The sequence below is a fragment of the Podarcis filfolensis genome (assembly GCF_964270895.1).
Source record: "Podarcis filfolensis genome assembly, chromosome: 3".
Classification (NCBI taxonomy): domain Eukaryota; kingdom Metazoa; phylum Chordata; class Lepidosauria; order Squamata; family Lacertidae; genus Podarcis; species Podarcis filfolensis.
Window position 1 is genome coordinate 61,716,614 of NC_139606.1, and position 13,659 is coordinate 61,730,272.

Genomic DNA, 13,659 nt, shown 5'->3' on the forward strand with positions numbered 1-13,659 from the left:
TGGACAAATACCCGCATCCCCTTCTCTAAATGGAAATACGTTGCCATCTACATGCCCAGATTCACGGCCGTCTGCTTATTTTGGCTTTAGATGCGTGTCTTCAACAAGATTCTGCGTTTTTGTAAGGAAAGTGGCGAAGACTCAAAAGTTATTCCAAACAACGGTCTATTTTCGTGTCATCCCGCGTAGGATATATTTTTTTTCTCTACTTTGTCTCCTGCATTCTATAGCTGCATGACCCGAGTCTTATCAGTGCAGAAACGAGGATTGCACGGAGGTCGGGAGGGGGAGAGGATAATGTAGCAGAACCGTAAGAAAGCGGCAAAGTAACGGATGAGGATCCCCTCTTTGGCTGTGGCGCAGGGATCTCCAATATAAAAGTATTTTCTGAGTTCCTAGGGATTGAGTGGGACCTCGAAAACAGCTTCGGGGTTAAGCCCTGGCTGGCTGAGAGGCATTCGTTCCCAATCTCTTTCCTCCAGTCCTGCAGTCGAGCCCTCGAGGGCAAAGAACGGGGATCGTGGCAGGTCCCTGCCTTGCTTCTTGAAGGGCCTCTTGCAAAGAGTGCTGCGCTCGGTGGATTTTGGTCTTCAACCCAAAGTTATTTGCTCCTTTGATTCAACCAGGCATTGCTGCGGGCCGGGAGCCTGGCCCTGAGATGTACACGGGCTCGCTTAACACACACACGCTCTGCTTCGGAGGCGAACTTGTTTTGTAAATCGATAGGCTAGCGCTATGGGCGAATTTCCAGATCAATAACAGATCACTCAAGATTGGTCAGGACACGCTCCCTGCGTTCCAGTTTGGGATAGAAAAAGGAGCGAAAGAAACGCAGAGGCTCCTTTTATTTGGGGAGAGGGGCGAAAGTGTGACCTTTTTAAGGCTGGAGAGCAGATTCCAAAGGAAAAGTTGGGTATTAGCAGCGGCTCGCCCAAAAACCGAGAGTGGGATTCGTGCGCAATGTCAAAACTGAACCCAACCCAAAACGGGGAGTCCATTCCCAAAGGGGGCCGGAAAGTAGTTCATCGTGGCCAGCAAACATCGCAGAGTGCTGGCCTGCTCGATCCTTTGGAACTAGCCTGAAAGGCCTTGCGATCTCTCCGCCCCTCCCCCGCCACCCCCTCAGACTTAGCAGCGTGAACCCGGAGAGGATCCCCCGCCCGGCCCTGCTGCGCGCCGCGTTGTTTCCGAGCGAAGGCAAGCGGCGCCTCAAAGGGCCGAGGGAGGCTTCCCAGCTGGCGCCTCCTCCGCAGCCCGCTCTGTCCCGGACCGCGCGGATTTGCGCGGCCGCCTGTTTTGCATCTGCGTTGCGATTGGAGGAAGGGATCAAAAGGCGCGCGGGAGGCGCTCGTTTGCTCCCCAGGAAGGCTGCGAATGCAAAAGAGGCGAGGAGGAGCCCCGCGGGTTTGGGGTTTTTAGGGGGCGGGGCGGGGTAGAAAGCGCACACCCATGGAAACCAGGTTCGAAACTCGCGCAAGCATTCGTGACCGCCTTAACCACAGCTCTTAGCAATAAAAATATAAAACTGGGCAGTAGGCACGATCGAACCTGGACATTCATAAAGGAGGCGTTTTGCCTCGAAGACGTAGCTGCAAAATGGTTTTGGGGGAGGAAAAATAGCTGCAGCATTGCTCACAAGCTCTCCTGGTGAAGGAGAAACGCAAAGGGAGCGAGGTCCCTCGGGGACCTCCTTTCCTGTTCCTTATTTCCGGAGGCTAAGTTTGGGCAGAACTTTGGAACTGTTCGCAGTTGTTTTCTATCCGCCATCAGGTACGAGGGTGGCGCGCCCCTCGGGCACCTGAACCCCCAAACTGGTGAGGCAGCGCCAACGGGACTTTGGAAAGTGCGGAAGGCTGCCTTTCTAAACAGCTCGTGCAAGTCACAGAAAGGGATCCGAGTAGGAACGGAGGACTGTCGGTCCTTTAAATCTCTCTCTCTTCCCCCTCCGCCTTTTCATTAGCTGCCCAATTGCTCCTCTGTGATAGCAGAAGGCGTGAGGTTTTGTACGCTGAGAAGGAAAAGTGTGCGAGTGCCACTGGAGGATAAGGGAGTTCGTTGGAAGAAAAGCCTCATCCTTACCAGTTAACCTAGCTACTAGTTAGCCTTCACTGCCGAGATCGGTCTGGGATCTTCCCTTGACCCATCTACTTTTACGCGTGCCTATGCTCAGCAGTGAGTCCCATTGAGCTCAAGGCAATAAGTTCCATTGCGCTCAATGGGACTTAACTCCCTAACAAAAGCGTGTAGGGCTTTGCAAGCTTGACGACTTTCCTACGGTTCAGTTCCGAACAAAGCACGGCTGATCAACTGCGAGCATCCCATTTCGCCTTCTTTACTGCATTTGATTTCCAAAAAAAAAGAAGAAGCAAAGGAGCCTGAATCGAGCCTTCGCCTTAAAATCTTAGGAATTAGCAGGCACAGCGATGGTGATGGATGGGGGGAAGTAAGATGAAAGGAAAGGCACTCAAACCACCAGAAGGATATTTTTATTTTTCGTCACATTTTCCAAAACTCAAAAAAGTTGTGTGTGTGGTGCATTCTGGAGCTGAGCCCCTCGTCCACCTCAAGAGTTTTCCAATGGCCCTCAGCTCCCGGATTCGCTCATCTCCAGGCTTGGCTGCGGGCAGGAGGCTTCTCTCTGTCAGACTCCATCCTGATTTGCAGGATTGTCACACACATCTCCAGCACGCACGCACACACCATCCACACGTCCACGCAGGTGGCGCTCACGCCTGAGCATTTGGGCTGGGCCCTCTTGCACCATCACCAAATCAATAGTCCCTTTGGGTCACTGGAGAGAGTCCACACGGCATCAAATTCAGGGGCAGAAAGGGTCTGGGACTCGTGTGTGCGCTCATGTGTGTGTCGGAAACAGACGCAGGTGGGGGTGGGCTTTGGTATTTTCACCTCAATTTAACAGTTATTGCAAGCGAGTGAGCGGAAGAAGAGTCCTCATTCACACTTTTCCGCCTTCTGCTACCCTTATTTAGTTATTTAATTAATTTACATCCCGCCTTCGAGACTTGGGTGGGAGCCCGCTCCCTTCACAAGAAAGCTTATCCATTAAAAAACTTATAAATCGGCGCGATTCTAAGGAAGTCTAATCCAGTTCTGCAGGTTTTTTGGCTAAGGAAAATGTGCTTTTTTATATGGAGGGTGAAGGAGGAAAAGACCAGAACATAATGTTTTTATACTATGCAAAGTTGACTCAACAACATCCTCGTTTTGAGAGGGGTGGGTGGACGTTGCGACAGGGGGAGCCTTGAGATGAGACGGAGGAGAATATTATTTGAATACACCGCAGCCCAAGTTAAGTACTTTCGTTTCACTGATTGCAGCGGGGAAATTGTTTTTTTTTTAAAATGCCTAAATCTATCCTATTGGATGCAATGGAAATTAAAACTTCTTAACTCTGCCTGCGTAAGATGTTGTCAGCTTCTAATCAACAATAAAATCCATACTTCCAGGTAATTGAATCAGGAGTGCCAACTTGGTCCCACGACCATGGGTGCCCGAGGTCGTGGGTGCCATGCAGCGTGCATGGCCCTGGCACCGAAATTTGTGTGTGCCCGGCCCCTTCATGGGGAATTTTGTGGGTGCTCAATCACCCAGGACTCCAGGGACTTGGCACCTATGGTAGGTATAAAACATTTGCCTTTGAAGAAACAAATGGATTTCCCTTGGAAAGCTGCAAATGATGGGTGAAGATAATGTTTTATTTCTCCGAATGATAGTCGTTATCAAATTATTTAGTCCTACTCATTTCTCCCCTACTCATTCCCCTTATTTATTTCTCTCTTTTCAAAAACAACGCTTTCACTCACGTCTCCTCCCTTGTTATTTATATTGTTATTTCTAAAGCGATGAATTTGGAACATCATATCTCTCGCTGAATTATGTCTCTCGCCTTCATTGTAGTTGAGGGCAATGCATCAACGGGAAAATGATCACCAGCCCCCTAACATACGCTTCCTTCCTTTTAAAGCTAGTAAAAAAACCCAAACCGACCGATTTTACCAAGTGCAGCCTCGCTTTGAAAACCTCGGAAGGTTCTCCTACTTTGAATTATAGCATTAATGTATATATATATTTCTAGCTATCAATCTGGCACCACTTACTCTGGAATATAACCCCCCCTGCCCAACGACTTTTAAACTAGAGGAAGAGAGGAAGAGGTGTCTGAATTGCACGTCCCTCTCAAGTGTTGTACGTTGTTGTGTTTTTCTTTTAACCACAGCAAAGTCAGACGTGAATTCGAAGTAAAAAATAAAACACACACCCCCACCCGTCGCAAAACACAAGCCCAGACGAAGTTCTCCGCAGAATGACGCAAGGCAAATCAAAGGAGAGTTTTGGTCCAGTAGCAGGAGGTCCAGGCGCAGGACAGATGGGCATTGGCTGGTGACGGGAACCAATCAAGTGAATTAAGTTCAGAGGCCATTTCCAATGTCTTCATTCTCAGCCTTCCGTGGCCAGCGGAATAAACTTCATCTCGTATGTATGTATGTATGTATGTATGTATAAGTAAATAAATAAAAACATCAGTGTGGCAATGAAAAATGTCAAGGCACCCACTGAATCGTATTGAATTTAGAGTTACTTGAATCCAACGGATTCATTTCTCTCCTTTGATCTTCTGAGAACAGCCCCTTAAGACTGGAGGACTAACAAACATCTCGCTTGGTATCATTTAAGAATAAAGAATAAATAACTAGTTATATATATATATATATATATATATATATATATATATATATATATATAGTTATTTATTCTTAAATGATACCAAGCGAGATGTTTGTTAGTCCTCCAGTCTTAAGGGGCTGTATATATATATATATATATATATATATATATATATATATATAGTTGCTGTGGGAGTCGGGAGGAAATCGAGTTCGACTTTTCAGTTTGGCAAACGACGGCTTTGAATCAACGAGCCCCTCACTTCGGGGTTTCGTCGCCACACTTTCTTTTGGGCACAAAGAGCCCTGATTTATTCTTCCCCTTTGCTTGCTGGCGTTTGTTTTTACCAAGTCTGGCTATTGTTGTGAGTGTTGCAGTCATTTTATGCGTATTAGGAATTCATGGAGATTTCAGTCCTGTTTCAAAAGAAAAACCAACCTACGTTCCATGTCATTTGGTGCACAAAATAGGGTAGGCTAGAGTGGGAAGTTGGACCTGTTAAACCCGGAAGTTAAATCGGGAAATTCTCCTAAATGTACTTTTAAATCCAAAATTCTATCTGAAGGGTTTAAATATATATATATATATATATATATATATATAGAGAGAGAGAGAGAGAGAGAGAGAGAGAGAGAGAGAGAGAGAGAGAGGATGCTCCTCACACCTATTTGCAAATATCCCACTGATTTCACCATGTATATTGTCCTGAACTCGTTGGAGGAAAGATGAGATGGAAATATAATAATAATAATAATAATAATAATAATAATAATAATAATAATAATAATACAATGGGACTCGCTTCTAAGTAAGTGCGTCCTAGGCATAAAGCACATTCGCAATCGGATTCTATCCCCGCTTTCTCCGATTTAATACCCACCAAGTTGCTCCGGCATGCTCCCAGATAGTTTGCAAAAAATACATGAATACAGTTTTACTCAGATTTCGATTCCGTACAGCGCATTTAAGTCTCCCTCCCCTTGCAAGGCTTTACCCCTTCAAAGCAGCTTTTCATTGGTTTTGAAACAAGTCCCACTCTAAACCAGCTCTCGTTTACCTCGAAGGAGGTAGAACCAAAAAGAAGAAACCCAAATCTTTTTTTGAATTATCATTTCACCGTTTTTAATTTGAAATTTTCATCCAGAAACACTGGTCCATAATAATAAATATATCGATAGTTCTCAAGAATATATAAAAAATAAAGGACACGTCATCGTCTGTGAGGCCCTTCACAAAATAGTGTCAAGCAAGCGCCCAGAAAGGGGGAACGGGAAAGAGAGAGAGAGAGAGAGAGCGGGGAAGGTCCGAGGGAGAGTCAGGGGGACGCCGAGCCCGCATGCAGGATGGGACTGACTGAAGGATGGGAGGCCGGGGAAGCGCGCATTGTCTTGGACGCGGCGGATCCGGCGTGGAAGGGTTGTCTCTAACCTAGTGCGGGGAGGTTGGACGGCTCCAGGGCAAAGCGGGGAAGCAGCAAACTGTCTCGTCTAGAGGGAAGAACATCCTGGGCTAGCACGTCGAGACTGCACTCCTAAATCCTTGTTACAAGGAAAACTGCCTTGGTGCCGTCCGAACAACCATGGTCTGGATACTAATAATAACAGCGTAGGCTCGAAGCACGCATGCAGTCGCTTGAGAGGAACGGACGCCCCGTTGGAAAATTAAAAGGGTTCCTGTACCTGCCCCAGCGTAACTTTTTTTAAAAAAAGTCACGTTCGGTCCGATTCAAAAGCCAGTTTGCTGAGTTTAGCCAATTAGTGTCCCTGGGTTACTCTTATTTTCAAAGGGTTTATGTTCCCAGCATAAAATGCCTTGGTTTGTGGATCGGAGCGTTCGTCGTCTAAACTCCCCTAGCCCAGAAGACATTGGAAATAAGCGTCAGTGGATATAAACCCCATTCAGCCTCCGCTAAGAAGCTCCAGTTACTGCAGATTCTACGCGCACCCCCACCCTTAAATAAAGGAGACACCCCTCTTTTCTCGGGAGGAAGCCCCGCTGGTTTGAAAGGGACTTAATCCAAAGTAAGTCCTCTTACTTTGTCTAACTCTTGTAGTTGCACTGACTTGCACGGCTTGACTCAGAAGTCCTGATGAAGTTTGCACAGGATTGCAAACTTCACCAGGATCCTGGCCACTGGTTTTTAAAAGGAGCTTACTTCCAAATCAGCCCCCACACTCTTCAGCTCCAGGAATGACCCTTCCACGCTTTCCTAGACGGCGAAATCGTTACGAACCGCAATCCAACCAAGCAAACGACCGCTTCTGCGGCTGTGAACAAGTACAATGAAGAGAGAGAGAGAGAGAGAGCCATCTCTTCTCCCGCCCCCATCCGTTTTCAAGCACTTATTTACATTCTCGTTCCCTCCCCTCTCCCTATTTCCTGAATTGACAGGGATTTTAAAGGAAAAAGAAATCACAGGAAAAACAAAACACCCAGAATCCAACCAAAAAGGTTACCTTGCAAGGTCCTTCGCCCCTAAACACACACACACGTCCCCCTGGTTACAGCAAATGAAGTTTGGAGACAACATCAGACGGGACGAGGGAGGAAGGGAGGAAGAGAGAGAGAAAGAGAGAGAGAGCGAGAGAGAAGGGAAAACAGGAGTTGGAGGAGGAGAATCAAGCATGCGACGACATCGCGGGACCTCTGGGCTGCTTCACCTTCTGGAGTCCTTCCGGCTTGCCCCCCCCCCCCCGTGGCTTCCCGGGCAGCGAGAGGTTTTTTTTCCCCGAGGGGGCGGGCGGTGGTCTTCGCTAGACCCTCCCGCGGGCGGGCGAGAGACTTGGCCAAGGCCCCCTCTGAGAGGCGGCGACGAGTTCACTTCAGCAGGTCCTTGGCTTCTGTGGAGATCCGGGCCAGGCTGGCCGTCGTGGTGAGAGCCGAGAGGTGCGGCGGCGGGGGCATCTGGCAGATGCTGCAGGGACAAGGCAAGCCGGCCCAGTGCTGGAAGCCCCCTCCCAGCTGCAGGGCCGGCGGCGCTGGGGGGGTCTTGAGCAGCGAGTGCGGCGGCCGGATGGCGCCGATGGCCGGCAGGGAAGCCGAGAGCGGCGACGGGTTGCCCCCCGAGGACAAGGCGCCGCCCAGGATGGGGTGCACAGGGTGCACGGCGCCCGGCGGGTGGGCCGGGTGTCCGGCGGAGTGCGCCACCGTCCCGCAGTGGAAGGCCGAGTGGTGGCCGCCGTAGATCTCGCCCACCAGCCGCTTCATCTCCTCCAGGGAGCTGGTGAGCATCAGGATGTAGTTGCGCGCCAGCAGCAGCGTGGCGATCTTGGAGAGCTTGCGCACCGACGGCCCGTGCGCGTAAGGCATCACCTCGCGGAGCCCGTCCATGGCCAGGTTGAGGTCGTGCATCCGCTTGCGCTCGCGCCCGTTGATCTTCAGCCGCAGCTGCTGCAGGTCCTGCTCCGACAGCTGCTTCTTGATCTTGTACTTGCTGCTTTCGCTCGACGAGCCCTTGGAGCCGGCCCGAGAGAGGCCCTCGCCCGGCCCGCGCTGGCCCACCTCGCTCTGCGTCGACGAGACTGAATGGTGGTGGTGATGGTGGTGGTGGTGATGGTCCCGCAGGTACATCTCCTCCATGTCTGGCGAGGAGGCTCTGCTGGAGAGAGAGCTGGAGTCAGAATTCATGGTCTGGCTGCAGGGGCCGGGAAGGTGCAAGAAGGGGCTTCCCCGCTCGAGGGGAAGGAGGAGGAGGAGGAGGAATGGCAAGCAGGCAGGCAGGAGGGCCGCCAAGCTCTTCTGCCAACGAGAATGAAAGTGGTCGAGACAGAGAAGGAGATCCCCCTTCCCCGCCTCTCTCTCTCTCTCCCCTCCCTCTCCAGGAGAGCTGCTGGCTTCGTGTGCGTGCGGCTGCGCGCCTGAGCTCGCTCTAAGGCTGCCTCGCCAGCCGAGGGGCTTTTTATAGAGCCGCGGGCGAGCCAGAGAGACAAAAGGCGCCCTCCTGCCTCGAAGGGGCTTGTTCGGGATGACGCGCCATTCTTCAGCGGGGCGCGCTTGGACGGCCCCGTTTAGCAAGGACCCCGCTTCGCAGGCATTGTGCGCCGGAGCCTCCCGCGGACCCCTCAGCCGAGGGACCCGCGGGAGTCCCGGAGACGGCAGCCCCGCCCCGCCGGGGAGGACAGTGCGCACAGGCTGCGCTCGCTTTGGCCTCTCTTCCTCGACGGGCCGGGAGGAGGCTGGAACCCTCGTCGGGGCTTAAGGGCGGGGGCATTTTGATCCTCCCTCTTGGTATGTGTCAAATAAATAGGGGGGGGGTTTAGCAAGTGGAGGAGGGGAGAGAGACACGATCCAACATGCCGGGAGCTGGGCTTTCCAAATCCCCGCAGCTCCGAGCTTAGGGAGGCGCTCGTGCTCCTTTAAGCAACGTCGGTTTTTGTCCGTCCTCTGCATGTTTACTAAGAAGCAAGTCCCGTTAGAAGTACTTTAGAGTAAACGACGTGTAGAGAAGAGGCGGGGAAATCTTACTCCGAAGTAGCCTCCGAGGGGTTTCCATGAGGTTTGGGGGAACACTCTGAGGCTACTCAGGAGAAAGTGGGCTTTATGATGCCACTCCTCGGCCGCGGATCGCTGCCCGGCAGAATCAGTGGCGCTCGATCAGGTTAGCTATCCCCGCGCGGGAACAAACGAATATCGTTTGCAGTTTAATCCTATGCGTGCTTACTCATAAGCAATGCCTTGTGAGTTCAGGGCGGCTTGCTCCCAGGTAAGTGGAGATAGGACTGCAGTCTTAATTGAAATGCGCATCAGACTGCTGTCCCTGAAGCTCATCCCCTCTTCCCAGTGCATTTAAAGGGGATGTTTTTATTTTGACTGGGTTGTGGTTTACCCCTACTGTCGGTTTCAGAGGCAAGCGTGCTTGGGTACTGTCCAATCGATGTGAATGCTTTGGTTTACTCTATAAAAATGTAGGCCATGTTCCTGAATAACTCACTTTTCGAAATAATTTATCCCGCCCCCACGTCTCATAATACCTCTGGCCTGTCCAGAGACGGTAGACAAGGGCTTTACTGATGCATAAATTTATTTTATTATTATTATTATGAACTATAAACGCGGCGGTTCGCAGACTATATTTTTGTTGTTTTTCAGTTAAAAATATTGGAGTTTTGCCTGACATCTCCATGGACTCACTTACCAATTCTTTTATCATTTCTCGAAGTTATATTGAGCTTGTTTATTTGTTTGGACGGGAAAAAACAGGGATAACTTGCTTCCCAAGTGAGCGCGGATACATATATATTGGAATCTCCCCAATATCTCTGAAAACTTTCAGTCTTAAAATATGATTGAGACTGCGTAGATTCAATGGAGAGTATAGTTTCGAGTATTGCGCTTAGCTTAGGCCATTTACTGGGAAGCAAGTTCTATTGATTCTCTGGGATTTAACTTTCAAATAAATCTGTTTTTTTCAGATCAGTTTATGAGTCTGCGGGAAATGGCTCACAGATGAAACTGGACTCGGTTCCGTTCGCATTCCTTTGGCTCACACTGTGTTCGTTTCTTTCTGTCTTGCGGAAATATGCATAAGGCATCCTAAAGGGCGCAACAACTCCGTGTGTGTCTGTGTGCGCGTGCGCGTGCATGTGAACAAGTGACCCCCAAGTAAGCAAAAAAGAAGCCGCCTCTGCCACACGTCACCAAGGGGGACAACATTCTGCAAAGCGGAGCCAGCACAGAAACGACTACACCCAATATAATGTGCACCCAAATTTGTTTCAAATTTCCCTTGGTCAGGCACGGTAAGGTAAAGCAGCGTAGTTCTCCTAAAACGACTGACCACCCCGACCCCTAAATATGTTAACTTGGAAGTAAATGCCACTGAGTTCAAAATGCCTGAATCCAAACTAGAATTTTTACCATGACCCCAGTTCTCCTCTGCGCACTTACTGGGACCAAACCAAATTGAGAGGCAACTGCGGCGATTATTTCCCCGTCGCCTATTGTTGAGCGAGGAGGGCACCCGTTTCTAAAACTCTTCGCTCAAAGGGAAGTCCCATTTTGTTCAGGATAACTAACCTGTGAGCGTAACCAGGATTTTTGTTGCGGGGGGGGGCAGCCAAAGTTGTTGAGTTTTTTTTTAAGGAAATCAAAGTAAAAATACCCGGTGAATAAGATATTGCGGGAGGCAGACTTCTGCTGGGGGGGGGGGGGCGGAACCTCAGATAATTGAGTACTTTCAACGCTTAAAAATAATTGTGGATCTAACCCCCAGGTAACTCTAGAGCTCACAGTGATGTTTACTGGAAAATCCAGCCCGCTGAGATTGATGGCGCATCTCCTGCCCCAAGAAATAGGCACGGAATGAGGACCTTAGCGTGGAGTCTGCAGCAGCCCCCACTTGGCACTCAGGGCCACTGCGTGGGTGCCCTCCTGCAGGCAGAGGCGGGGTTCAGTCTTGGCCTTGGGCATGGAATTCCCGGGACTAAGGGAGGGCACACTGTCCCTTTGCAACTCATCCTTTCATAGAATTCTGGGCACTGTGGTTTAAACCTCACAGTTGCCATTCTCAGCAGCTCTTAAGGAACTTCAGTGCCCATAATTCTTTGAGGGGGGAAGTGTGCTTCGACTGTGCTTCAAAGGTATCGTGTGTGTAGGGTGCTCCTATCTCCTCGTTCAATGTGAGTTGGATCACCGCGCCAGAAAAGCCAGGGACTTTGGCAACTGCTTCGGTGGTGAGACCGTGCGAGAATTTGTTAGGCAGAGGACCTAGGCTTGGGAAATGGTTGAGGGCAGGCCAAAGGGATGCGCCTTTGACTGTTGGGGCAACTAGTTGACAATCTCGCTTGTCATAGGAAAGGGTTGAATGACAGAGGGCCAGCGACTGGAAAAGGAAGGCGCACGGGCGCCTCAGCTTCTGGAGACCCGTCAAGAGAAGTTTGCTCCAGAGCGAAGACACGCGATAGCTGCTCCGGGTCTTGAAGATGGTGCTGGACACCGCGACGGAGAGCAGGTGGCTTGCAGTCTGTTGGCAGCTGATTTGCGTATGGCTAAATCCGTCAAACATACGCCCAGAAGTTTTCTCGGCCTTTATTGGTGAGTTTTCTTCGATCCAGGCGCGCGCACTCCTCGATCGTGTGAACTCAGGAAGCCAGCACGCACGGAAAGTAGTTGCGCGCCTGAGCCTTCCCACCTTCCGGCACTCGAATGGCGCTCAGAGCGCATGGCCACTCTCTAAATCGAGAGGGACCTGCGCTTCCAGGGAAGTCTGCCTGGGGAAGAGGGGGGTGCCGCCTTCGCAGCACCTGCTCCCCCCAAAGCACTCGCAGGCATAAAGGATCCCTCTCCAGCGGAGCTCTACCAGGGAAAGGGAAAAAAGATATTTTTAAATACTTTATAGAAAGAAAGAAAGAAAGAAAGAAAGAAAGAAAGAAAGAAAGAAAGAAAGATTGGTTTTTGGAAATGACCAGACTCAGAAATAATATCGATCTTCCGCATTCCCTCCCTTAAGTCCCTGAGATGGAGGAAATCCCCAAACCAAGTGACGGAACTGGAAGCGAGGCTGCCTGGAGCAATGGAAGCTTTTAAAATAGTGAAGCCAAACTAATATTTAGAGGCTCCTTAATCCCAGAGCATTTGCTCCAAGCAGACCTACTTCATTTTAGCATCATCTCCGATGATGTTAAGAGATCTGTGCTGCCGTCCTCCGCACGTTTTCTTGGGAGTAAGCGCCACTAAGCTCAGTGGATCTTACTTCTGAATAGATATGCAGAGGCTAAAGCGACAAGTTAACCTCAACGCTTTTCCATACTTTTTATTCCCGCATCCCCACACGGAGCCCAGTCTTACCCCATCTCGGCGAAGATGCGGCTCGAAGTCAAAGGCTCGACCTGGAAGCGACGTCACTTTCCCAAAGCCTCCGAGTTGACAGCACTTCGGTCCTTTCCTGGGCGCGATTCCTTGCATGAGAACCCCCGAAGTACCGATCGAAGCCGGTGGCGAGGTCTCCTCGCTTTTATCTGGAGAATGCATTTTAAAAAAATATTAATAGTATTATTAATAATAGCGTAATTGTTATTTTTTTCTAAATCGGAACTATTTTAAAAGGAAAGAAAGGAAGACCGACCATCCTGATGTACACCGGCAGCTATCCAGAGAGCTTCTTCGTTGGAATGAACGATATTCACTGCCAAGGCGACTTAAGGACGATGTTTGGAGGAGGTGAGTGAAGCCTTCCCCCGGTCCCGTGACGAGTAAGCGGGACTGCCCATCGCCTTCAAGTCGCCTCCCGGGTCGGAGCCCTCTGCTGGATCCTCTGCGAACCGAGCAGTCCCGGACCGCCCCAGCACGACTTTCCTACGGATTTCTCCTGAGGCAACTGCTTCATGGGGGAGCAAACGCCTCTCCCAGCCCGCCCCACTCCTGCATCGCTCGACTGCTGACCCTCGATGGGAAACTGAGAGACCCCGAATGGAGGTCTTCATAGAATCGTAGCGTTGGAAGGGACCCCGAGGGTCATCTAGTCTAACCCCCCTGCAATGCAGGAATCTTTTGCCCAACGTGGGGCTCGAACCTACAACCATGAGATTAAGAGTCTCGTGCTCAATCAGTTGAGCTGCTAGAGGGAAAAGGTCTAGCAAAGCACGGTGTGTGGAGAGCTCCCCTCTCCCCGCTCAAAAGGAACGGCCGAGTTGGGGGTGAGGAGGAAAGGGAGATCAGGCATTCGTTCCATATGGATGGAAAAACACTTTTTGCATGCTATGGGGCATTCTCCCCGCCCCCCAATGCGTCCGATGGCTGAGCTGTAATTCCGAAACCAAGTCCCGCTCTCTGAGCCGCAACTGTTCCCAAGAACATGGCCTGAAACGCTCGGCAACATTTTGCAACTTTTACACCCCATTCCAGCTCTGAAGCCTTGCCACCAACGCAGCAGCGTCCCGGTGAAGCTGGATCCTTCCCCCCTGTTCTTCATTGGCGGAGAGCCACGTTTAGTCCACACGGAAGAAGGTGGTGGTTTTTAAAAAATATTTCACTTTG

General features: G+C 50.4%; 1 protein-coding gene across 4 annotated transcripts; it reads right to left on the bottom strand.

Moving 5' to 3' along the window:
• Nucleotides 1–5,820: 5,820 nt before the first annotated feature.
• On the bottom strand, nucleotides 5,821–13,220 carry OLIG3 (oligodendrocyte transcription factor 3). 4 transcript variants are annotated; one of them, XM_083606334.1, is made up of 3 exons: nucleotides 12,749–13,220; nucleotides 12,472–12,641; nucleotides 5,821–8,281 (listed from the first exon to the last, which is right to left on the bottom strand). In XM_083606334.1, the coding sequence occupies exons 2-3, from the start codon at nucleotides 12,474–12,476 to the stop codon at nucleotides 7,504–7,506; spliced, it is 783 nt and encodes a 260-aa protein (XP_083462460.1). In that variant the 5' UTR covers nucleotides 12,477–12,641; nucleotides 12,749–13,220; the 3' UTR covers nucleotides 5,821–7,503. The 4 variants fall into 4 exon arrangements, with proteins under 4 accessions (XP_083462460.1, XP_083462461.1, XP_083462462.1 ...); XM_083606335.1 differs by having other exon boundaries at nucleotides 12,472–13,220; XM_083606336.1 differs by lacking the exons at nucleotides 12,472–12,641; nucleotides 12,749–13,220 and adding an exon at nucleotides 11,548–11,835.
• Between the last annotated feature and the right edge of the window lie 439 nt (nucleotides 13,221–13,659).

Excerpts from the sequence above, each read along its gene's own strand:
- OLIG3 (XM_083606333.1), bottom strand. The coding sequence starts at position 8,313 with ATGAATTCTGACTCCAGCTCTCTCTCCAGCAGAGCCTCCTCGCCAGAC.